This window comes from Aythya fuligula, chromosome 1 (assembly GCF_009819795.1).
Source record: "Aythya fuligula isolate bAytFul2 chromosome 1, bAytFul2.pri, whole genome shotgun sequence".
Classification (NCBI taxonomy): Eukaryota; Metazoa; Chordata; class Aves; order Anseriformes; family Anatidae; genus Aythya; species Aythya fuligula.
The window spans coordinates 204,541,561-204,567,953 of record NC_045559.1 but is presented as its reverse complement, the minus strand read 5'-3'; the positions used below and the strand labels follow the sequence as shown (position 1 = coordinate 204,567,953).

Here is a 26,393-nt window from a genome sequence, read left to right as displayed (position 1 = left end):
GCACGTTAACTCTTCCTGCTAAGTAAGGATCAAAAAAAAATGAGTAAGTGATTAAAATAGAACCAAGATTTAGTAATCAAAAGGAAAATGGGCTCCTGATAGAGTTAAGCTGACATGCACACATACGATTGCCAACTTAAACTGCTTTGTAGTTCATATAAGCGTTGCTTTATGAAATTGGAAGAGATAGGAGAGCGGGAAGTCTGTTATCAAGCCATGGCATAATGTATTAGTGTAGGAAAAAGATGTGGTTTTGTAATATTTCCTAACGAGTAGGGTGTGTGCTCTGGAGACAAAGCTTGACTTTCAGATATAAAGCATTAGCACCTGTGGAATTCAGACCTTGTTCCTGTGCCCGTCCCTTCCTTCAGGAGCCTTCTCACTTTCTGCTGTGCTGCCATCTCCCCGTGGAAGGAAAACGTGCTAGGACACATACAGCCACTGGCTTGTCCTTTCCTGAAACCTGGCTCGCTTAATGAGTAAGAATTACTTTCACCTGTCACAAGCAAGTGACAAGTTGTGACTTCTTTTTCGCTGAGCTCCTGTTGTTTTCGTTTCTCCATCCGCCCACGTCCTTTGTTCTTCTGTCGTTCTGTGCTCCGTGGGGCAGGCTCTGCCTCATACTTCTGGATAGGATTTGGCACATCAGGGCACAAATCCTGTTTTGAAAGCTGCGGCTATGACAGCTGCTTAATCACCCATAAATGCCTTTCAGGCTTGTTATGTACCGTGGTTGAAATTTCGAGCAAGTCATTTTCTGACAAAAGGAATAAAAGTGTCTGATATGTATTGGCTCGTTGAGTTTTTGATCAGTCCAGAACGCTTAGAAATACAGAGCTTGAAAGTATTTATTTTTCAAGAGACCTGACATACTAAAGGGAACATAAGCACCTTTCCTTGACCTGGTGTGTAATTCACACAAACATTTCTCAATATTGTGTAAATAGTAATAATAAAAGCTGTTCCAGTTAGCTAAATATAAGCTGTTAGTTGTTCTCAAGGAGAGAGTTGCTTAATAGATTTTGATTTAGTGACCCTGGCTTTAGCTTTTAAGTTTTGAATATGCTCTATCATATAAGAAATTATTTCCAGTATTGGTGTGGCTTAGTGTTTTTTGGTGTTTGCTGAAGGTGCTGAAAGGAAACCAGTCTTACACAGGTTAAGCTATTGATGTTATACTCCGTGAATGAGAAGTCTTTCCACTTTATCCCAAATCTAATATTTTTTTTCAGAAGTCAGTCTCTTTTGCCTGCTAAAAGTAGAGTGACGGATGCCTGGGAAGTCACTCAGCTGAGGTGATGAAACATGGGGCAGGGAGCTGAGAAACCCCAAATTCTCTGCTTGGTCTCTGGTACAGGCTTAATCACTTTCTCTTTAAATAATGCTTTCTAGAAGCAAAAGCATTTCTGCTTTGAAGTAACAGGTTTTAGAAGGAACAAATCTGGATCAGTGCTGTAGGAAAAACTGCCAAGAAACTCCATTTCCCCCTGTTTCATGTTGAAGGAGTGAGTAGGACCACATGCAAATTTCCCCAAACTTATTTGGAAACCGCTGCATGGCTCTGAACTGTCATCAAGTGAGGAAACCTCATTGGTGGCAGAGGCGTTCACAGGTATGTGCAGATGCTCAGCCACCCTCTGGCTTCTGGAATATCCCTGGTGAGGCCACGCAGCCTCTCAACTTCTTGTCGCTCTGATTTCCAGCCTAACGAGGTGGGTTAGTTCCCTGTACTTACCTGTGCACTCACAAAACTGTTACACTTTTCGTGTCTGTAGGTCAAAAGCAAGCTTAAAATGTTCTCATGCAGTCGGGGAGCTCAAGGCATAAAGCAAATGGTACGTGTAAGACAGAGGTACAGAGCGTTACTTGTCTTTCTCCTGGCTTTTGCACATCTAACCTTTTGTTCTGTGCCTCTTGCAATGATTTTTTAATACAAACATTTAGGCTGAATGAAGTCATAGGAAGTAAGTGTGCCCACGTCTCGTAATCCAATAAACATGGCTGTGATGCCGAGGTGTTTTAAGAAGTTCTGACCTGAACCTGGAAAGGTTATGCTGCATAGTTTCATCTCATCGAGCTACAGCACAGCAAAGAGCCGAGCAGTAAACGTGGTTTTAGTTATTTGAGTGCTTCACTGGGGAGAGGGGGAAGCTTTTCTGAGGCCAGTAACTGCTCTATCTTCTAAATTACTTTTTTTTTTAACGTCCTTTCTGTAAAACGGTCCTGGTATATGAGAGGCACCTTTATGGGCAAGGGGGCCCACCTATGTTATTTTTACAACGAGCCCACTAACCACCAAATTTTACAGGAATAGTTTACTTCTGTAAGAGGCTGTTTCCCCCAGCCTGTCCCTGACACTGGTTTCCCATATCCTTACTGGGACAGGGGACTCAAACCACAAAGCCTAATGTCTGAGGCCTCTCTGGAGAGGTATTGTGTTTACTGTCAGGAAGGGCTTCACTAATACAAGCAAGAGAGTCCTGGAGGAAACGCAGCTTTTGGCTCATCGAGATGTTTAGTTCTGCAGCGTGTTGTGCATGTACTCAAACACGTACTCCAATTTCCTTATTTTCTTGTGGTCTATCTCCAATAAACACTCGTGCTGCGAAACCAGAATCCAGGGTTGAATATTGCCTATGATCAGACTTCGGTTTTAAAAAATTTGAAGAAAACTCGTAAATTTCTGGTGGGATTTTACAGCTTGCTGAGCATTAACGTTCAGGCTGCTGCTGCTTGCAGATAATGGTTAGGCTTTGTGTTTTTGTGGATGCAAGGTGAAGAAGCAGCTTTCTGTAATTCTACGGTAAATCAGAAGGTAGAAGGGAAGTAGATCTGTCATCAGTAGAGAATATCATCTCCCTTGTCACTGTTGAATCGCTCCTGTAATTGCATTTCATGCCTGAATTTCTCCTCCCTTTCAGATAGACATGGATTAAAATCCTCTGGGGCGAGAAGGGAGGAAAGAAGGCAGATTGTTTATGGGATAGCAAGAACCAGTGGTGAGGAAAAAGTTACTGTTTGAACTTGATGCAGTTTGCAAAAACTGAATGAATTAGAGCTCCATGCTAACCTAACGTGTGCAGACATAACATCAACGTTTCCCAAATGCAGCATTCACCCTCTTGGAGCAGTGACCTTGCAGCATTTTGACTGTTAGATGTCACTGCTACAGACCTAAGTAAGAGAAGAGGTGAATATCTTCTTGCTAGAAGCCTCTCCCTGATCAATGGGATGGGATCAGCCTGTTTTAGACCGAACATGTTATAAAAATAAAGTGTGATTGTAAGCAGCCTTTGAAGGGACAGCATAAAACAGTTGTTACCCTATTGCTGCTTTGATTCCTGTTTGTGTGCCTTGTTATTGCTAAACGTGCTGGGAGGCCTTGAAGATGGTTTCCCTGAAGGCTTTTTTTTAGGGCAGACTGGGTTAGCTTGAGGAATTTTGTGTGCTCACTGGATTAATGGAGGTACATGGGTTTTCAAAGTGGTTGATGTCACTTATTTCTCTCGTTAGTTTAATATTCTTAGGAAAATTGCGAAATAAACATCTGCTTTTCAAGGTGGACCTCGGAGCAGCATTGAAATCCCCTTGGGAGAGGAAGGCAGGTGTTGGCATATCAATATCCAAGTCAGCATTACTGTAAAAACAGCCCTGTAGCTGAGCACTTCTTGTTTTGGATGAGGATTTTGGATGAGGACTGTCGCTTGTATGGCAGTCTCTGTTCCTTCCAAAAGTGGGGCTGACAAGAACTTGAAGACTTGTTGTAATCTCAGTACTTGCCGTACTGCTTGCTTTCTTCTCCTACTTCCTAAGAAGCTTGGGGGAGGAAAACCTCGTTAGATTTGCTTCCAATCTTGATAGATATTAATACGCTGCCAGTCTTTTAAATATGAAAAGTCAAAATGGGTTTGAAATGCTTAATTTCGAGATAGGCTGTCTAAGGAGCTAATTGATACCATGATGTGTTTCGCTAATGTTGCAGCTTCGGGGTTCTGCAGCAAACCTCCAGAGGGGGCAACAACCAGCTAGACCTAATGAAACAAAGGAGAGCAACACGTTAGGAGTGCAAATAATCTCAAATTTTATAATTTCCCCCAAAAGGTATAAACACACACAACTGTTTATATAGCAGCAGGCATTATTTCACTGATCCCCCAAGGTTGTTTATATAGCAACAGGCATTATAACAACACTTTCTGTTTTCATTATTGCAGTGCTTAGTCATCTGAATCCCAGCCAGTGCTCCTTCATACTCGGGGAAAAGTCATCCAGGATCTTGTAAAACAATTAACTATGTCATTTTATTAAAACTTGCTTTTTATATTTGTGTCCCAGCGTTTGACATCCTCTGAAAACCTTATGTAAATGCTTGGCTTCTAACCAGCGCTGTGAACTTGATTGAAAGAACGTTTTTGCTTCTATTTTTGTTTGTGTGTGTTCGCATTTGTCGAGCAGATGGCCTTTCAAGTTCTTGAAGCTATTAAAGAAAAGCCTCATTTAACTGAAAATAATTCAAAAACTGCTCAGCTGCCCTAATAATACATGAACGTGGATAGTGTAATAGTGGCTTGGGTACCTGTCTTGTGTAGATACAGGTGGTTTTACAACAGCACGCTGCCACGTTGATGACCTGCTGTCTGAAGTACCTCTGTATGAGACCAAAGAAGTGCAAAAATGCTGCAGGTTTCGGTGCAGACTCGAGTATTATGCACAACAAGCACCGAAGTGACCGGTATCCTGAACTTGATGAACACAGTCTGAGCTACGAGACTGCTCCCACGTGTCTTAGAACAAGATGAATATGGCTGGGGAAGCAATGTGGGAAATGATGAACAGATGGGTTTGGGATTGGAGTTGTTGGGAGCTCCTTTTAAAAAAAAAAAAAAAAAAAAAAAAAAGATATTCCAGACCAGATACTCTGTGGTTTCTCTTTGGAAATAAATGCATGTGCTCGTGTACCGCTAGTCATTAAATAATCTTACAGGCATTAGGATAGGAAATGGCCTACTCTTTGCACCTAAATGCAGGATATCGTTATTTTTCTTAAGAGGCAAAAACCCTAATTTCGATCTTGGGTGCAACCCGATATTACACAGAAATAGAAAGATAACAAAGTGGTTTCTTTTTAAGCCAGTTTAAGTGGAAAAAGTTTAATAGCTGCAGTATTTCCTACCTTATGGAGTTTGTAAGAGAGTGGCTGAACCCATGCAGGTTTGTATTTTAGTTTAATAGCAAACAGGATGGCCACGCTTGCCATGACCTGGTGAATGAATATTTATCTTTGAGCTCTTATCTTTAGAAGGGAGGTAACCTTTTGTATTGTCTGATGTGATTTTAATTACGTATAGCTGTCTGATTAACGAGATAAAAGACCTGGAAGATGCTTGGGTAGCAGCAGTGGATTGTGGAGGTTCTCAGGGTGGAGCTGATCCCTGCCGAGGCACAGGCAGCTTTGATCCAGCCACTGCACAGAAGGAACTTCAGGTAGAAGCTGGAGCAATGCAACACATCCCTCCTGCATAAAGCAGTGAGTTTAAACCAGTCGTGCCCTGCTTGCTGCAAGTTCAAGTGAACTTGTTTGTCGAGCCTCACCTTCAGCTAATGCTGTGGTGTTTTGTTAGCTGGAACAATTTTCTCTGCCTTTGATGGAGTTTAGTAGGAAGTTAATGTGTGCTTTAAGAAAAAAAGCTTTCACCCTGGGAACTGTTGTTTTACACGCAGCTTGTTTCTACGTTTATGGTTCTCTGCTGGAATAAATAGCAGGGCATGATATAAAATACCCACTGGTACGATAGGCCGGTCTTCCATAAAGATAAACTTGCCCTTAATGTAAGTTTAATATCTTTAGATTCTTCTGTACAGGCTCTTTCTGAAACTCTTAGGACAAATCAAAACTTGGAGACTTTACAGAAGCAGACTCCAGGCAGCTACCTACCAGTAGTTACAAATACTGTCTTCTCTTCCAAGACTTCTCATAATGCTGAAATTTAATTTATCATACAGGATTTCCAGTGTCAGAGGTTACAGATGCAAGTTTCCTGAAAAAAAGGATCACATTAGATGAATTTAGGTTTGTTTTTAAAGATCTTAGAGAACTGTACTCTTCACCATTACGTTTTCCCTTCCCTCTTTATATCTTGAGCTAGCTAACTTGGAAAGCTCTCAGTTACCACAGAAGCCAAGGTAACAAAGCTCAGTGAAATGCTGAAACTTTCTCACTTTGAGAAGGGTAAAAGGAATTTATCTGTGATTGAAGGCAATTAGAAGGTGAGTTATTTTTCTTAAATATCAATACCCTTAAGCTCTTCTGTCTTGAACTCTTCCTAAAGCGTGCTGCATCCTGTTCATTGCCTCTTGCTGCTGGGGGGTAAGAATTACTGGTGACTGGTTTGAGAGCAGAATTAGGATGCTCTTTGACGTGCCCGATGGCTTCAGCTTGTTTGTTTCCCGGTACGTTTGCTCCATGGTTTTGCTCAGTCACACAGCATTTCACGCAGCACTTGGGAAAATGAAGCTGCGTCGAGGAGCTAAATATTAGTAAGGAAATGGCAATTAATATTTTATTGCCTGAGCATCGTTAATGATTTACTTACGGTCCCGTGGTGTATACACAGTCATAAATGGGAACACAAATCTTGGGTGCTTGTTCATTCAAATTAAAACAGGCACGTTTTCTTTGGATGGCTGGTCTGTAATATCCTGGAGGAACAATCTAATCTTTAAATAAAACGCTGCTCTTGCGAGTGGTGCTTGGTTCCTCTGGAAACTTAGCGTGGGGCGGGTGGAAATGGTGTTGTTTAACAGCAGCAATTGAAAATCAAACTCTGTTTCTTGGGAGAATCAGGACAGCATGCAGGCACCTCCTGCAGCTCCTTTTCCTACCCAGACTGTTTCACTGCTCCTCTTCTCGCTGCCTTTCTCTCTGTATCCTCTGACAAGCAGAGAGTGGGAGCAGAAGGAAGAGAAGTTCTGTTTTCTCAAATAAAAGAGAAATCTCAGGGCTTCTCCTTCTACATTTGTTTTTACTATGGGCTGTACATGTAGTGAGTTCTCCAGGACAGAGATTTTTTAGGTTCACTTTGTAAATATATCATCATCAGCTGGTATTGATAAAGCCACCTAAGGCAACATCCCTTTTCTTTAAGCAATTACAAAGATGGAGTAGAATATAATTTATGAAGTTAAATCCATTATTTTTTTTTCTAGAGGCTTCACAAAACTTGCATCCTAACTTTGCATGCTATTTACACTATATTTTTTTTAGCAGAAGCAATGTTTTTGTACGTGTCTTTTGATAAAAGTGTGTCTCGCATGCATTCTTCTGATCTTGGCTGTTGGAAATAGAGATCCTTTAATCCAATTCTTTTCATGCTATGAAACCTTAGAATTTAAGGATGACTGTAAAAACGGGTATTCTATTAAAAAAAAAACAAAACAAAACAAAAAAAAAAAAAAACAAAAAACAAAAAAATCACTTTGATTGTAGTAGGAGGAACAAATGTAATGGTTTTAATTTTATTTTTTTGCTTTTTTTTATTTCTTTTGCCCCAGGCTAGTTCTTTGGTTAACCAAATCCACTGTAATCCCATCAGGAGAATGTGGTGATCATTTAGTAATTTATATTGTATGCTTGTCTTAATCCAGGTTCTGTCACTGTAGCAGAAAATATGAACCCAAGCCCACCATATGACTCGGCTGTGTCCATATGGAAATAATAAACTATGTAATAAATGGCCTCCTGTTGTACAATGCAGTGCCGTGGATGATTTTCTTCCAAAGTAATTTTTCTTTCTAAAACTCAGACAAGCTCAGAAATCATTCCCAATTTCAAGAGCCTTTTTCTACAGAGAAATTGTTTAGGTCTTTGTTTGGGAAGTCGCGTGGGCTCCTGGTTCAGGTCAGAAACCTTTCTAACTCAGAGGATGCCTACACCTTGCTTTCATGACTTACAGAAACAGGTGTGTAGCTCAAAGAAATATAATATTTAACTGGTATTATTCAATGTTTTAGCAGCTAGCTTCATCAGTACCGAATTTGTGCAGGTCTGAGGCAAGGTGCAGCTTCTAGAGGGTTTTAATATCTGTTGATAACTACCTATCAATTTGGTACTGCTTCATTCCAATATTCTTTTCAAAGATGTTTGAATTTAGGGATATTTTCCATATTTGAACCACACGAGGGATAAATTGCCCTGCAGATCTTCCCTGAAGTTTTGGGATTCAAACCTGAAGGCTTTTCCTTCTTCCCATGTGCTCTTTTCTTCAAAGGCATTTTTAGCTGGGGACTTCTTAAGTGAGTAGTTTATTGTGATAAGCAGTGAATTAATTTGTGTGTACTTCGTTTTGATAACCTGAGGGTAAAAACAAGTTGCAGTTTGCGTGGAGTCAGCGTATTGAAGCTTTTAATTTCTGGCTGCATCTCTTTAATTCCAGGTAGGAATTCATACATGGGCTAAAGCAGGTCGATGTTAGAGCCTGCTCTCTGAGCCACGTGACACTGGATTCAATTATGAAAATAGTTTATATGCTGATACAAACAGTTAAAAGAACCCAGATTTAGTTCAGCCTTGTGACAGTCTGTATTTTTACCAGTTGATGTTGCTGTAATAATTCCTCTACTGATTCCAGCTAACGCTGATACACTCAGGATGACAGATGACACTTGCACAGAAATAAATTTTTCGACTCGGTGAATGTAGGACATTGTGTTGAAAGTCAGTCTGCTCCCTTAATAACTCTATATTTTTTTTTATTAAGCTGTGAGGCCACTCTCCTGGTACAGATAGGAAACGGAAAAAGTGTAATGAGGTTTAACAGTTGCATTGACTGATCATTTTGTCCCTGTTCTTGGGTGGGTTTTGCTAATCTGAGGTTATGAGCATTAAATGGAATATTTCCTTAAGGGCAATAGATCTCCTGGAGCTGCTTGATTATCCTACGTTTTACTTGAAAACCTGACAAATTAATCTTCATATTACTATATCCGTTGGAATATGGGGTTTGGAAAGCCTTCCTAATTCTCCTTTTTCCTGTTTTTGTAGCTTAGATATCAACACGGGCTGAGTACTCCAGACCTAAGGCAAACTCTTCCTAACCTGAAAAATTTCATGGAGCTTGGGCTAATGGTTAGATGGTAAGTATTTTTCTATGATTGTGTATTTCTTTTTTCCTTGTAACTTAACCTTGTGATTTAAAGGAGGTGGATGCTACAGGAAACATCACTGTAAAGATTTTTCACAAACAAGCAGCTCCTCTTGACAAGTGAAGAGTGCTCAGTGAAGGTAATTACTTTCTCAAACTACAGGCTGCACAAATAGTAGGATCTTTTTTGGCTTTTAACTTCTGCTTTCATAACATCTTTTCATGTGATGGGCCCGTGACACTTGGGGGGGAATTATGGAAGGAGAAAAGACTGATTAAAATGCAGTGTTTTTACCAACAGGCAGAGAAGTATTCTGTTAAGACTGAATCTAAGGGCTGGCAGTAGATGTACCTTGTGTATTGTAATACTCCAGGAGGATGGGAGGGCAGAAAGGTGCTAAGACATTAAGTAAATTAGGTCTTACAGCCTGGTCAGTGTCTGCCCTCCCACTTGTTTTAAAGTTTAATCCAGGTGAGCTGCATGGGAATCTGAATCACAGTCAACACCATCTGAGCATACTCGCTGCTAAGGAAAATAGCCATTGCATGTTGAGTGTTGCTGCTAAATGGGAAGCTCTGTTAATCAGGAATTGAGCATTATTGAAGCCTTCCAGGGAAATCTTAATTGGTTCTGCTCTGATTTGCTGTGGAGGATCCAAAATCTTCTCTGCTGTCTTTGTAGAAAATCAAAGCAAATTGGTTTCTACACTACAAGACCAAGCTAGCATAGGGTTACCTTGCAGAAGCTGCTTGAGCATGAGATTTGAGAAATTCTCCTTAAAACCACTGAGATGATAAACTTCAACTTCCAAAGGCTATTCCAAAGGCTATTCACTGCTGGGTGTATTACTGGAGGTTGTAGATGCTTCATATTCTTACTTTTTTATCTATTTGAATTATGACTGCTTGTACAGTGTCTTACCTTAAGCAATTCTTTTGTATTACATTCCCATCCTCACTCTTTGGGTGCCTGAATCCCACCCAAACGTAGCACAGTGCGATTTTAGGAGTCCTAGATCAGTTATTCACCCCTGCCACAAGGTTGCAGAGGTCACATATGATCCCTGTGTCATTACCTGGTCTTGTGCAGATACTCTGGATGCTCCAAGGTGTTGGAAATACCATCCAGTATGAGGTAACCACTCCTGGCTTTTGGTTTTTGATCACTTGATGATGCCCTGGTGATAGATATGGACTCCATCACTGCTTCAGTTCACCTGAAAAATTTTTTTTTTTAGTATAGATACTTGGTTTGGGTGGAAGGCTGTTTCCAGCCTTCCTAAAGGAAACTAATTGATTTGAATGGGGTAATAAAGTACTAAGCACTAATAGGCAAACCTGGATATTTTGAGGCTTGTATGTGGCTTGTAGAAAACTCAGAAAACCAAATTGGAACAAATTATAAAATCTGATGTGAAATCACAGTAAATATTGTGACAGTGGTAGTCACAAAGCTTTAACAGTTGGTGCTTTCTAATGCTGTTTAGATGGTATCTGAATTCCTTGCATGTTAAGCCAATGGAAGTAACAAGGTCTCCAGCAGCAGCATGATGCAGACTACTCTGGTTACACTCTTCTTTAAAGGATTTTGCTTTTTCAAAAAGATTCTTATTGCTGATTTCTAGTAAGCTCCTAAAATGTTGCTAGGCTCTAAGAGACTTTTTTTTTTTCCTGCAATATACGGAATGTGGGAAGGAGAACACTTCACTTGTAAAGGCAGTTTCTGATCACACATGCTTCAATACAAAATAGGAGGAAATAAAAATTGCTACTCCAGTTGAAAATTACAGGAGCAGGCTTCAAACAGGGTTAGTGCCTTAGAGAAATGCTGCTCAGTATCAGACCCTGGGACAAAATATCTACTGCAGGGAGTAATGACAACTAAAATCTTGTGGGATGTCATTGTGCCACTGCGCTTTCCTGCTCTTGTTTCTGAGTTGCTCTTCAACTTAATCCTTCATCCTTTGTATAGAAATGCTGATTAATTGGAGCTAATTTGGTTTATGAATCATTTCCTTTGTCTGGGAGGATAGTTTTGGCAAAGGAAAACAGAGGAGGAGAAAAAAAAAAAAGCATCTTCTTTGACTAATACTGTAAAAAAAAAAAAAAAAAAAAAAAAGTGTTGTCTAATAGAAATTCAGCTAGCAAAACAGTGGAAGTAAGCAGGCCCAAAAAAAATGAACCTCAGTCCTTGCATGGTTTTTACCATCAGTAATTTGAGCTGAAAATATTCTCCCTACTTTTCTTATCCCCTAGGAAGATGTGTAAAGAAAAGCTTTCTTCATCAGGAAGATGAGTGTGTGTGTGATACACATCACTGTGATGTAAAAATCCTTAGATGCTGTGTGGTCCCCTAAACAAATCCAAAAATGAAGGGCTAGAATACCTAAACCGTGCCTTCTGGCACACGTGTGGGCACTCATCTGTGGGGTGGGAGGAGTACAGGTGGTAAATGTCTCCTTCAGTCCTGAATAAGCAGAGCTGTGATGTCTCTGGGATGTGGTAAATGGACAAAACATTCACAGTGTAGGTACCTGTTCTTCCCTTCTGGTGTACCCTAGCCTAGAAAACTGTTAATGGAAGCTTTAGTTAGGCATTAGGGCTTTTGCCTTCATACAAGCAGGGTTGTTTTTTTCTCCCTGTTAGGTGAGACGCTGTCATTAGTAAGACAAAACACATTTTTGGCGGGACGATATTTCAAAACGTGCAGGAATATTAAGCATCGTTCTCCGGGAATATCGCCTTCCCTGCTTGCCCCCATATGAATGTCTATGCCTCATTTCCTTCTCACCTCTAAGCCTTGCATGCACAGTTGTTCATTTGTAACTTTTTTTTTTAAGGCTGATGATCCTAAACAAGGCTTCTTAGTGCTTCCTAATAATACAAATGGAAATGAGCCTTTACAGGGAGTCTAGCTCAGGGGGAAAACTGGCCAGGCTTTCATAATCGGGCATTGCAGTTGAGCCCCATACGTAGCGGAGTACAGATGCCCACTGTCTCGTGAATAATATCTGCTTACATATATTTAAGCAAGCATAAAAGCCACCAGCTGTTAAAATGAAGATTGGAAGGGATTTTTCGTTTGCAGGCTACAGTAGGTGAGTAATCCAATACCCTCTGCCACAGACCGTAGTCAGCAAAGTATTTCCAGGTTATCCTTCATTTGCAGGAGGTAGAGCAGGAGCACATGAGGTAGTGATGAGTTTTTCTTATTTACAGATTCGTTTGCACAGGCTAACTTTTGTTTTCTGTCGCTCAGTTGCTGGTCTTCATCTTCACTTTCCTGTGTTACCGCTGCAGAGGGTTTTTGCTGAACTGATGTCAAATCACAAACTGGTAAACACCAGCACTCAGGTTGTACTTAGTTTCTCTTTCAGCAGGACATACTCATCATTTTTGCTTTTCTCTGGAGACATCTGTGTTTCTTAGCAGCCTGGAGCAGAATTGAATCCCCTAGATAATCGGGGTAACCCAAATCCTTCGTTATTTCAGGCTTAACCTCCTTCCCTGATAAGTATCAGTTTAGATCTGAGTACAAAAGAGTTTCTTCACTCCTCCAGATCATAAAATAGAAATAAACAAACAAAAATCCCCACAACTTCAGTGGATGAGCCTACTATTTCCTTTCTACCAGAGCAAATTTGGCAGTTGTCTTTTACAATCCCTGCCCCAGGCTTTCATGAACTCCGTTGTTCTTCCTGGAGCCCTGGGGCAGCCCTTGGCCCCGCTGCCGATCCGGGGAGCCTGGAGCCTTTTATCAAGGTTTAATTGCATTGCTGCTGGATCCCTCTGCCTGGTGAGATTTGTGTTGTTTTGGTTTCTCAGGCACGACGCTGAAATGATTAATACATGTTTTCACATCCCAACTTGCATGATTTATTGCGTCAAGCTTGCAGGTCTACAAGCTCTGCTTCCCTCTTCATGTCTCTCCTGGCACCTATATTCTGCTGTGTTTACTTTCCTTTCCCTTTACCCCTACTGCAAAATATTATTTGTATTGTGTGTAGATGAAATCAAGAAGAATATCAAGCATGTTGGTTCCCACACATCCTGTTATGGAAGCTACAGAAGTGCAAAAACTCATATTTCAGGTATCAGGGCTGGCTGTTGACTCGCTTTTAAGGTAAAAGATAATGAACCAGAGTTGTCAATTTAGACTATCCCAGTTGTGGTGCACAGAATCTTTTTCTTTTTGGGAATAATTCTTCCCACGTCCAGTTCCTTAGTCGTGGGGACTCACCAGCTTCCAGAAAAACACTCACTTTTAAGACCAGCTTTTGCTAATGCAAAAGGCTCTGTGCAGTCTGTCTCTGAAAATCGCTCTCGAGCATTTTCCAGCTATTGAGAGCCTAAATCTTTGCTTAGACTGCACGTTTTGAACTCGAACATCAGTTTATTCCTTTCTGCATGTTCAGATTTATCTTTCAGAAGTCTTTGGATCATGCTTGCATTAAATCAGGAGACTTTCGGCTTTTTCTGGTCTTCAGCTTAATTCAATTTACTCTAACTTTGAGGGTTAGTATTTGTGGTTATTAGTAGCAATTACAGAGCATGCTGCAAATCTGAGCTGTCCAGTGAGCAGATATTTTCCTAGTGAATAAATTAATACGCTTATCTAATGAAGGCAATTACACATATTCCTTTAGAAATTCACATCTGTAGTCAGGAGATGTCTTTTGGAGCCCTCATTAAAAAAGCTATACCCCAAAATACTTGTTATGCCAAGGCTTAATCATCATTAAATTTGAGTTTTGGAGGTATCTCTTGATTCATATACTGCTAGATTCAAGAGGAGGCTAAAACTTAATGTTCGAGTTAAGCAAACTCTGGTAGCTTAATTTATGATGATTTTTTTCATGGGGGGAAAAAAAAACGCGTGTCAGAATTTCTCAGCTGCCAAAAGACGCAGTTTCACCTTAACTTTGTATTGGCAGCCTCCCCTTGCAGCCCTGTCACTATTGTGCATTATTTAAGCCGTAATCTCTAAGAAGGTGAGAAACTATTATTGCTTTTTAGCACAGTTGACACGATATTGGCTCGGAGCTGCGCTTGGAGCTTCAAACATTTCAGATGGCTATAAACCAACTTAAACACCTTCATTTAGTGTTCTTACTGCCATGAGGTCATAGTTTGCAACAAAAAAGATCAAATGGTGTTTAAGTTATTTTTTTGAAAGTATTCTCATACCAAAGAGCTGTAGCTGTGGATTTTGGCTCTTGGCCAGACAATCAAGATTTAGTATTTTGACCAGCTGTGATCCAGTAATGTTTCTCCGAGGAAACATTTTGTGGGGAGGAAAAGATACATATTTGAGCCTGTGAATTGTGTTCTGTCTCTCAGAGTGCTTTACAGTTTCTCCGTGCCCGTTGCAGACAGATTAAATAATCGCAAGTGAATCTGACCGAAGGAACTTTCTTGTTATCAAAACTGCAAACAGATTACAACGGGAATCTGTTCTCTAGGAAAAATAACTTCAGAAATGTTCATGTCCTCTTTCAATTGCTTAATGTGCTTACAGCAAAGGGTTTCTGTCCTGCACCTCAGGTTGGAAGTATCCCCAAATGGACTGACTATTTTAAGTGAAAATGAATATTTTGGGGAGAAAGCAGCTACTTTGTAGTTATGCTGCCTTGTAGCTGAAGTTAGACCACGTATGAATTGATGTCCTTGATTTGGATTCAGTTGAAACACTGAGACTGGTGATGATGTAATTCTCTTATCTGTAATGTCCAATAAATCTGAGTTTCCCTTCCTTTTTTGTTTTTAATTTAGGAATCCTGCGTCCTAAGAGCAGTTCAGCATACTCGTGTACGTAACTTGCTCTAGTCTGATCCAACTTGATGACTTAAAGCCATTAAGGCCTGATGACAGTTCATCAAACCAGGTTTTTATACTCCACTGGTCGCAGGCTGTTCCTTTTTGGACAGGTGTCCACATCTGTTTGCCGTCTCAGAAGTTCAACCACGTAATTGTGGCTGGAAGCTGAACCAGCTCACCCCAAGTAATTCAGGTCAAGGTAGTGCCTTAGAGTAAAGGCCTGCACTCCTGCATGCCAAAATTTTTCCACTAGTGAGGTTTCCTTACAGTCTCTAAAGTTTCAGGGCAATTGGATGTTAGTTTTTTAGCATGACGTGTTTTTTCTTACTTGTTCCGTGAGCCGTGAAGCTGATAAAGAATCTTCTCTGGGCTTTGCCTTGATGCAGTGCTGTGAGTTTTGGTAATGATGCAGCCTTTTCCTTGGGGAAAATGCAGACCGGCTAGAGACCCTCCATCAGCTGCTCATTTTTGTAAAATTTAATAGCAACCTCCTATTTCTGAGCTCTGTGCTTCTCTGTGAACATTTCTTCTGATCCTAAACCTCAGTTTGACTTCTCATTTTCACCTGGGGGAAGGCGAGGCAACAGGTTAAGATCCCTTGACTTAAATACTTGACCTCCTCTAGCTAAAAACTGTTTAGTTTTTACTTTACTTGCCTGCAAATATGATCATTGTTCCATTTTAAAGCACACAGAGAGCTGTGCATCTTACCAGGCTTGTCTTCTAGATGTTCATCAATCAGCCCAAGCTGGTTGCCCCGTGGACAAGAAGAGGCACCTGGAGAGGGTGACAGTGCCATAAACAGCTCGCAGGATGGTGTTGCCCACCCTTCTCTCCAGTGCTTGCACTTTTTCTTTCTATCCAGTGATTTGGAAGAAGTCTAGGCAACGAACTCTTTAAGTGGCTGGTCTCCAAAGTCCTCCATGTGCATTTATTTTTATCTACATGCTGCAGCTAGTATTTGATAAGCAGTTAAGCCATTCTGCTGACTTCATTCCCACTCTCCCAGCTTTGGGCTGTTATCCCCATATTTATTCCTGACTGAAGCAAAGCCCATCCCAGTCACATTGGCAGCAATGAATGCTTTCAGAAATCTGCCTGCATACGTCTCCAGCAGCTTAAACCTGATCTCGCAGGCTGAAGTAAGGCCCTTTTTAATCACGTGTAGTTTAAGGAGCCTTGGCTGCGAGTGCTCTTTGTTTTAATTCATTAGTTTGAACGCTTGCATGATAAATGAAGATGATTCCTGCTGCATTGCCCTACGGGGCAGCCCTTCTGTGCTCTATTAAAGAACTGGGAAGTTATTTTGTAAACGAGGGAGATTAGCTCTGCATTGCTGCTACATTTAGTCTGTTGGATCACTTAGTGTAGATCATTCTGCCAGTTCAACTTACGAAGGAAGGGAAGATTTTTTTGGCTGCGGGACTAAAGAGGTATTGTTCAGATACACATAACGTGTTAGCTTGAGTAGCCTTGTCATAACAAGTTCTTTAAAACCTCTCCTGGTCCCACACGCTAATTAATGTCTCACCCTTTTACCCACAAGGCCTAGATTTACAAAGGGATTTAGGCATGTTTCTTTTTCGGAGGAACTTAAATTTACATGCCCACCGGAACGATTTATAAAGCTGCTTCTCTCAAGCTAATTAGACACCACGGGTTTTCGTGCTGGTCTACAGAGACGCTTAAATTGCTGCTGCTACTGCACCTTCATAGAAGAGTTGCTGTTGTGCCTAAGCTGGACTGATCAGTGCTTGCTGAAGGTAGTTTGGGGTTTGCCAAGCAGGCAGTCCCGTGCCATACTTCTTGACATGAGCATTTTTGTCCTTTAAAGAGTCATTTTTGACCTTTAAAGAGTCTAGAGTGAGAGAAATGCCTTCGAGCAAGTTTAAAGCACAATTCAGTGCAACAAACAGAGCAGCGGCAGATACTCATCTATTCATCACTCATATAGTGAGAGCTTTGCTTTAGTTTTGATGTTTCCAAGAATTACTTATATTTTGTATGATAGTTTGGCTCTGCAGCTTCAGGAGCTAGGATTAAATTTAGGATTGCTTTCTGTTCATCTCTCCCTACATGACCTCCTCACCCATGATGGCTTTTAGGCTTTTTAGCTCTCACATTTTGTGCTGCAGGGTGATATATTCAGCAGGAGGACCTACCACAAACACGTCTGTAAGCTGCTGGTCAGGTCACTGTGGTTGTCATGAGACTTGTCTGGACCCTTTTCTGCCTGCTTACATCTCAGGCAAGAACTTTTATCACTAAAATACCATGAAAAGAGTCAATATCTTTGTGCCTATTTTGAGAAACATACATCTGTGCTTAAATTCACAGCACACAGTTGAAATTCTTCCAGGATTAGGTTTTGATCTCTTAAACGCTTGTCCCAGGGCTGTGGATGGTTGAATAAAATTCAGAAAAATGGCAGACTTTCCCATAAACCTTCCTCATCATTGTGCCTGAATCAGGACATAAGAAGCTGTCACTGCTGCAGATCTGAGGCTTTGGCATCAAAATCTTCCTGCACTGTGCAGAGGACAGAGGATCTTGTAAGTTCTGCACCTTGCTTATAGGCTGGTCCAGCTCTCGCTGCTGAAGTCCCTTGGTGAATCTGGACCCAAACCGCCAACAGAAAAATTAACAAGATTAAGCTGTTCTGCATGAAAAAAGTTAGCCCATTTTGTTTGTACAACGTGAATTATTCTGACTGCTCCTTGTCTTCTATTTCAAGTGTGTGGGTTGTTCCCCTGGGATCTGCAGCCCTCCTGGGTTCCAGTTCAATAGGAATAAAGTCCTGATTGACTCATCCCTGGCATCTTGATAGAAACCAAGGACAGTGGTGGTGCTATTGTTGTTGCAGGGGGTGCTAGACTGGAATTGGATTTGAAAACAACCCATTTCTCTTGGAAGAAAACAATAAATGTCCTTTAAGTTTGAAGAGTAGCTTGTATGAGAAAGGCTTCCCCTTGATTCCCCACCTCCTTTTTTTGAAATGCAGTCCTGCTCAGCATTTTAAATGGTGCTAGGAATAAAGACAACAGGTTTTCTAACCTAAAACACTCAACTGAGCACGTAACCCACCTCTCCTCTTTGCCTGTCTCCTTCTGAGTCTCCAGTGTGATTCCAGGCTGTGCTTTGGGCTCGGTTTTGCAGGGAGAGCAGAAAGAGGGAAGCCTTCCCTGCCCAGTTCCACAAGGTGCAGCCTTGTTTCTGTTCCCCAAGGTGCATTTTGCAACATCTCCTCAGTAAGACATCACAGCATTGCAGGTAGGAGGGAGGTAATTCAGCTCACAATGTCTCTGTCTGGAGTGAATTCTGTAACCAGCAGAGCCTTAGTTATCTTGTACTGAAAAACTTAATGAACGGTGGCCTGTAGTAATCAGATACCACTGGTCCTTGAGGAAATCATTCACATAAAAGAAGGATAATGTACCTTTTGACCCAAAGATGTGTCTTGAATATGGTCTGGCTTTATGAACCTTGGAATTTGTGGATCGTGGAATTTGGGAGTAAATTCCTGAAAGTTACCATTTGATAGTAAAGACTCCAATCACTTGATAGAGCAAAAGACTTTCTGCATTTTGCTATTAAAACTGGAAACGTGCTTCTCTCCTTTTTCCATGTGCTCTTTCTTAAGGAAGATTCAGCAAGCCTGGAGGAAATGTGGACAAGGCTAAGGCTTGAGGTAAACAGAATCTGATCAAATTTGTAATGCTGAGTGCTCATTTCTGAGCCAAGGCTGAAAGGACGAAGCTGGAGGAAGGGAGGGGAAAGCAAAGCAAAGCATCCCTGCTATACATCTGCAGTGCACATTGCCTAAGCAGAGCTTGCAGGTGCCCTGCCTCAGATTTTTGGTTGTCATATTTATTTGTAAGATGTCTTCATTATTTGTAAAATGACATAATGGTTGATTGCACAGGGGTTGGATAAAGTATTTAAAAGCCACGTATAAAAGTCTCTGGTCAGAAAGGGACTGAGGAATAATCTCTGAGACTGCTTAGGAGCATCTGTGCCACATGCTGCTTTTTGTCCGAGCATCTCCATGCTCTGAACCTTTGCAGACAGAGCTGTGAATGTTGTTAGTTTGCATTTTAAAGGCCAAACTGCAGCTGCAATCTAAGAAGAAGGCTGTTGGGTTTGCTGCTGGCTGTGTGTTGGGTGCTTATCTCTCTCCTCCACTGTCTGCAACTGTAAATTCTGACGAGCAGCCTTTCCGGAAGGTAATTGGGGTGGTTAGAGGAGAGGAGTGAGCCCGACACGTGTTTTAAGGGGCAGCCTGGGAGGAAGTAAGATGGGAAAGGAAATTAAAGAGCAGCAGTACCGCAAGCAGCCCTCCCGTGGGGACGCTTATTTTTCACAGAGGGACCTTTTGCAATCTAGCTTATCCTATTTACAAGTGGAGGAAAAAGACTGGGATGGAAAAGGATCCACACGAGGGGCTATTCATAACCGCCGTTACAGGATTTTTCCCTGCAAGACAAATCCCAAAATGTATCAGGCGTTGAGTAGAGGAAGAGTTCCTCTGAAACGAAGCTAATGAAGGACACGCACGCTGACAGCAGTCGAATTGTGGTTGTGTATTCTGAAGGTTAGTAATAGCTGTGTTAAAACAGGGAAGGAAAACGAACTGGTCACTTAAAACACAACATATAATTTGCATACGGGGTGGTGATTATATTTGGGTAAGGATTAAACCTCACCGAACACGCCCCAGATGATGTAAAGCGGATGTTCCCAATTACAGACCCCGAGACAGCCTAAGCGGTCTGGGGAAACGGTCTGAAACAGTAAAACTGAACTTGTTAAATTGAAGCTTGATTACTTCGTCTTCCTCAAGAAGCGGAGGTTGACAGTTGTCCAAAAAAGCTTCGGAACGGTTGGCACAGAAAAAGCAAAAGATCTGGCAAAAATCATCCCCTGCAAAATAGCCAAGTTAGCGTGGCTTTTCTCCTTTGTGCAGCTGTCGGGGAAAGTCCAGTGTTGGAAGGAAGTTGTTCGTGGAGGATTCAACCATTATTACTCACTTTTTGAGGAGTTTATGATGGCCCAGCACAGGCCATAAATACATAAATACACGGTCAACAGTAATAATTCATAAAGTGCAGCTTGGTCCTATAAAATGGTGTTAACAGTCCGAATTAGCATAATGTGGTGGTTTCTTGGGTGATTGACTCTTCAACCATGGAGTTCTGTAAACGTTCCCCGCACGATCTTGCCGGCTTTCAGTAAAGCTGTCCTCTGGGGTGTCTTCTGCAGTTCATACGGCATTAAACACGTTTGGGGTTTTAGCACTTCAGGATACAAGTGGTTGGCCAAACGGAGCTCGGGGTTGGGATGAAATAATTGCTCCAGCCTTTGGTGAAACATCTGCGCTGCTCGCGGGCACGCCTGACGGCTCTGATTTATCCTTCCCTTCCTTTGTAGTGATCGACACCATACATCCAGTGCAATCCCCGTTCCAAAGAGACAGAGCTCCAGCTTCGGCAGGTTGGACGTCGGCTTTTCCAGCGGGCTTCCTTCTCCGGATAAAGGACTCCGAAAACGAGCCAGCACGGGAAACGAGAGACTGCAGCACAAGACTCCTCCTCCTAGTTACAACTCCGCTTTAACTCAGCCCGTAGCCATCGCAGCCCAGGTGGGAGAGCCGGATAAAAAACCTGCCTCCATACCTTCCTCCTTCGATACCTCTGCGGACTCCTCGAAAGGGCTCGCCAAGGAAGGAGAGGACTCGTGCGGCGGTTTGAACGGGGAAAACGGGAGCCTAACCGGTAGCCAAGACCGGCAGGAATCTTTCGTAGGACATCCTAGTGCAATAAACGGGGCGTTGCTGCCCGCTGAGTGCGCCGGCACCGCCAGCAGCGAGCAGCCTCGCGAGTTTCGGCCCCCGCTCGGCCCCGTCCTCTGCTGCACCGTGGAGCAAGCGGAGGAGATAATGGGGATGGAAGCGACGGGCTTCAGCTCGGGAGATCAGCTCGAAGACTTTAACTCCATCCCGGTGGAGCACGCCGTGGCGGTGGAGTGTGACGAACAAGTCCTGGGGGAGTTTGAGGAGTTCTCTCGAAGGATCTATGCACTGAACGAAAACATGTCCAGCTTCCGCAGACCGCGGAAAAGTTCGGACAAGTGAGCTTGGACAAAGGGGGGGGGTTGAGAGCAGACGTTGGGGTGGAATCAGTGATCTGGAATAGAGATAAAATTGCACTTATTCTTTATATTAATTATATATATTAAAAAAAAAAAAAAGAAAAAACCTTAAAGCTATTCCTATGGTGTTAGAAAAAAATGACTTGTTACTGAGCACGATAACACAGGATCATGGTATATTCACAGCCCAGGTAAATTTTGATTCTCCTTCCAGTCCTCTTATGTCTGGTATTTATAATCTGTTGGTTTTTTTTGTTTTTTTTTGTTTTTTTAAAGGCAATGGAGTCCATTTCTAAATGCTTTCCTGGAAAAAAACAAACTTCAAGTGCTGATTAGGCCCTCCTATGAATATTTGTTTCACTGATTATTATTTAGAGCTAAATTTATTTTTGCCTTTTCAGAAGGAAAAAAGGTTAATTTAAAATTACAATTATGGTAAGACCTCTTTATGTTTTCCCATGTCCTCCTGTGTTTTCTTGAGCAATGGGGTCAGTGCTACAGAAACACCAAGATTTAGCTGTCAGGGGACAGCTTCCTCTTGGCCGTGCTGCGCAGTCCCACGAGTTCTGGTTTGTACCCGTGGGTCTTCAGCTGGCAGTGGTGAAACCTTGCCTGAGAGCTGAGCACCTGCGCTTCCTTGTGCAAGGATCAGCTTTGTTCTTTCCTCCACGCTCACCATTTCTGCCAGCAGAGCCCTTGAGGGCTAAATCTCCTTAAGGTTTCTCCCAAAAGCCGTGGCCGTTCCCTGTTTTGCTTAGGTGTAGCCTCACCGAGCTAATTAGTGGAGGTCTAACAAAGGCACCGTGTGAGTGGGGTTGGTGTGCTGTGATCCTCAGCACCCACCACAGGCCCTGGGCTTCCAGGCCCTGTGCAAACATCTTCATAAAAAAAATATATATATATATATATAAAAACCAAAAACACAGACAGAAAACACAGCACTTTGGAATTAGGTGAACTTGGGGAATCGCTCCACCTTCTGCAGAAAGGGAGGCGCTTCCCATTATTCCTCAAAATTAATATCCTCTTAACTCTGTCATCTGTGCTTTCAAGGAGGAATTTTCCTGCTGGAGGTGTGGGTTGGTGTCAGCTCGGTTCCCCCTGGCACGTGTGTTCAGCTGCACTAACGGGAAAGCAAATTGCAGCCTGCTTTGTGATTCCTGGTATTTGTTTGAGTTTGGATTTCATTGCTCTTGCTTTCTATATTGTATACCCAAGAATTTGGGCTCGGTCATGAGCTCAGAAATATTAAAAAAACAAATATATAGCAGAATAAAAAACACTTCATCACTGGCTTTTTTTTTTTTTTTCCTCCCTGATCTCTGCTTTCTTTTTGAACCAGCGACCTGGTCTTTCTCCTAACTGCACCGTAAGGCTAGCCGAAATTAACTCCTCAAAACGTGGCTGTGTATAATCTCAACTATCTGTTGTCGAACCAAGATGTGTATGTGAGAACCAGTATCCATAATAGCACTGCTCTAGAGTATGCGTTCTCCAGGTAACACCTTAATGATTGTATTAAAGCTCTATTCACATTTCTTCTGTTAGCTCTTAACAGCTCTGTCCGCAGTTGAGTTATTGCATTGAGCCTTTCTACGGTTGATTCCTGATTGAACACGATTTGAGTCCGGGCATGAATTTGGGCACGTTTGTGAGTATCGTCTCGTGAGAGGAGACTTTTCTGTTCTAGCCTCATGCAAAGTCCCTGGAGGAAGCCCTGCAGCAGCGCTGAGCACTGCCATCATCTTTGTAGGGAGCTTTCCCCGTGCTTTGGTGTAGGGAGAGCCAGAAAGGAACGCTTGAACCAAGCACAGCACATTTCATTGAGGTGAGCAGAAGCTGCTCTGTCCCGTAACTCGATCTCTTCTGAGAGCAGAACAATTTTAGGCAAAATGCAGCACTGAGGGGTAAAACCTGGCACACGAAAACAGCACAGGACGGGCTTGGGCACGCTGCTTTTCCTCCAGTTGTGTGCGGCGGTGACTTTCCAAAGCAACCCAAAGAGCAGCGGCGAAGTCGCGATGCCTTCTAGGCAGACACGGGGCGTCTCGGTGCAATTAAGCCACCCGTGTAATTAGGTTTGTAGAGCATCAGCCAGACTTGGGCTTTTTCTCACTAGCTGCACGTTTTCTCAGGTGGCACCCAACCAAATGAAGTTGAGTTCCCTTGCGTTGCCGTCCCTGTGTGAGCCCTGTCACTCTTAATGTGTCACACAACAGTTGGCTTTTTTTTTTTTCTTCTGTGATTTTTCCTTTTCCCCCCGTAAATTATTTGACTGTAGCATAGTGGGAGGGAAACAACAAGCACGACTGAAGGTGAGATGATTTATCACAGCGTGCTTTAAACTGGCAAGAGCCTCTCAGTTCTTTCGGTTCCTGCACAGCTGTGACACTGTTAAATGTCTGCAAAGGGAGCACACGTTTCGTTGCAATCTTTTCCCCTCGCTAGGAATTCCTGAGATTTTTGAGAATATTAGTTTTGGAAGATCATATCCCGCTCTATTTTTATAGCAAGCACAACAGCGTCAGCTTATCCTTGCTTGGCCAGGTATTTAAAACAAGCAAAAACAAAATATCCCGTAGTAAATGACACATTCAAACTATGTTGGTAATTGCGGGAAAGCTCATCTGTATTTATAAAATAAAACTGATTAGTATCTCTCAGAAGTCGTGCGTCTTCTCTTGGTGGCTCCTCGCTGTTTGTTTTCTCTACGAGCATGATTTCAACCTCTCAGTCCTCCCAGCCCCCCTCCCAAACCCTTTGGCTTGCCGTTCAGCAAGCCCCTATTGATCCAAACGTGAATATTTGGGCAAGGAGCCTTGCTGGAAGACCCGACTGCCTCGCTGGCTCCGTTTCACACGAGAAGGTGCGGCAGTTGTTTGTCTCCATCGTCCAAAAAGATGGCACGCAGCTGGAAAAACAGCCACAGCTGGTGGTGGGGCTGGGAGGCAGCTGGGTCCCTCCAGCTGCGTTCCCTCCTCAGGGAGGCATCGCTGCTCAGATGGCACCTTCTGCATCAGCAGCATCCCTCTGCTCCTTCCCTTCCCTTCCCAAGCAGCCAAAGAAGTTATTTCTCCTTCGGTTATGTCCTAACCCATGTCCAAAAAGGCTGTAATGTGCCAACGAGCACGTCAGCTCCTGCGAGATTTCATTGCTGGTTTGTTTATCAGCTTATTTTGTAGGAAGCAGCACCATTTTACATTTTGTTTTACCTTTTCCAGTTTTAAAAAAACTGGAAGACTTTTCCACAAAGTAATCAGTAATCAGATGTCACCCTTGGTGCAGATGAGATCTGTCCAGTGCATGGTGCATTGACCAACTTGGCGTTTCATCTGCTGGGCCCTAATCAGTCTAATGATTAGGTTACTTTTAAACATTGTCCCGATAAAACCACGTTTGAATTCCTGAAGCGGGTGCCTTTCCTTGACTTGCTTGCCCAACAGCAGCATCCGTGCCAGCCTGGATGGTCTTCATTTTGGCAGGGAAAAGCCTATTTCTGCGTCACGCTGGCTCTGATAGATAAACCTAAACCACTACCCACCAAAATAATAGAAATAAATAATCACAAAAATCGCTTTCTGGGGGATCACAAAGGATTCACTGATGCAGCTCCGTTAAGCAAAGAGCTTGAGAAACTTACACAGACGGTGCTCTCTGATATTGTGCATTTTTTGGTGTCTTTGGTTATAAAAAGTGTCTGCAGAGTGGTGTTTGCTCCTCTGGTCTTGCTTTCAGGAGGCTGCCTCATGATCTGAGACCACAAAAAGCCTCGGTGGACTTTGGGGATGTCTCCTGGGGTGTCTCCTGTTCGGCTGAAGGGCAGGGGGGCATCTCCAAAACTGGGAGATACCCACATGTGGGGAGAGGGCCAAGAGGCCCCGAGTCGCTCTGCTCCATGGGCCTTCTGTTGGAGGAGTATGGAAGGTCCCTGTTTCTACTCCCCACCCACATTTACCACAACTGGGTGGGTCTAGGGCTGGGCTGAGTCTTCAGGCTGGTCTTACCCAACCTGTTATGCTGCGTGGGCCATGAATTTTAGCTGGATTTGTCAGTTTAAGCCTCAAGAGCCTCTAGTGCTGGGTTCAGCTTTGGGCCCCTCACTCCCAGAAGGACATCGAGGCCCTGGAGTGTGGCCAGAGAAGGGCTCCGAAGCTGGGGAAGGGCCTGGAACACAAGTCCTGTGAGGAGCGGCTGAGGGACCTGGGGGGGTTTGGGCTGGAGAAGAGGAGGCTCAGGACAGAGCTTATTGCTCTCTGCAACTGCCTGAAAGGAAGGGGTGGGGAGCTGGGGGGCGGCCTCTGCTCACAGGGAACCAGGGCCAGGAGCAGAGGGAACGGCCTCGAGTTGTGCCAGGGGAGGCTCAGGTTGGCAATGAGGAGACATTTCTGCTCAGCAAGAGCGGTCAGGCCTTGGGACGGGTTGCCCAGGGAGGTGGGGGAGTCCCCGTCCCTGGGGGTGTTCAAGGAGAGGTTGGACGTGGTGCTTGGGGACAGGGCTTGGTGGTGACATTGGTGGTAGGGGGGTGGTTGGAGCAGATGGTCTCGAAGGTCTCTCCCAACCTTCATGATTCTGTGATTCTAAGAGAGGTGTGGAAGCCCTTCACAGCACAGCAGGTTGCAAGGAGGAGACAAGAACCACTTGGAGCATTAATTCAGGCAGCTAAAAACTCTTCTCTGCAGCCACAGCAGCTCGTTGTTGAACTCCCAGTTGAGCTTGAGAGCATTCAGCTCTATTCTTGCTGCACCTTCTTCCTGGTTATAACATCCAACCTTTGGGTTTCGTGCCCTTCACCTACCAGAGGGAGCCCTCCTTTGGAAGATCCCTTCCCCAAACCCTGGACGCTGAACTGCAGCAAGTGCTTCTCCAAACCCTCAACAGCAACCTTCTCTGTGTGTATCTTCAGAAACCTTTCCCCTGGGCCCAGAGAAAACAGGTCAGTGGCTCTAGTCTGAGCCAATATCCCCAACTTTTGGGGCTCCTCATTGTCCTGAACATTTGCAGGGAAGAGAAGAGGCTGCAAACCCCATCCCTCGCCTTGATAAATGTGCTGCAGCCTCCCAGTTGAGTGCATGGGCAAAGCCAACGTTCCCAGCTTCCTTCAAGCAAATAAAGGTCTGATCCCACTGCCAGCCTCCCAGCGAGGCTGCGGGTTTTGGGAGAGAGAGGGGAGGTGAAGGAAATTTGGGTTGGAGGCTCCAATGCCACGTCCTTTGGTTGGAGAAACCAAACCTGAGCTTCTTGTCTCCAGGTTGCTTCTCCCTCCAGCTAACTGTAACCGGCTGTGCAGCC

The 26,393-nt window shown here is 43.2% G+C and overlaps 1 protein-coding gene across 1 annotated transcript in view; it reads left to right on the top strand.

The window, feature by feature from the left end:
• UVRAG (UV radiation resistance associated) overlaps positions 1 to 21,991 on the top strand; it is a 90,485-nt gene extending 68,494 nt beyond the window's left edge. The window contains exons 14-15 of the mRNA XM_032192305.1: positions 9,041 to 9,132; positions 20,385 to 21,991. Of these exons, the coding sequence (XP_032048196.1) occupies positions 9,041 to 9,132; positions 20,385 to 21,087 (795 nt within the window). The 3' untranslated portion in view covers positions 21,088 to 21,991. The remainder of the gene's footprint in view (positions 1 to 9,040; positions 9,133 to 20,384) is intronic.
• The last annotated feature ends 4,402 nt before the right edge of the window (positions 21,992 to 26,393 follow it).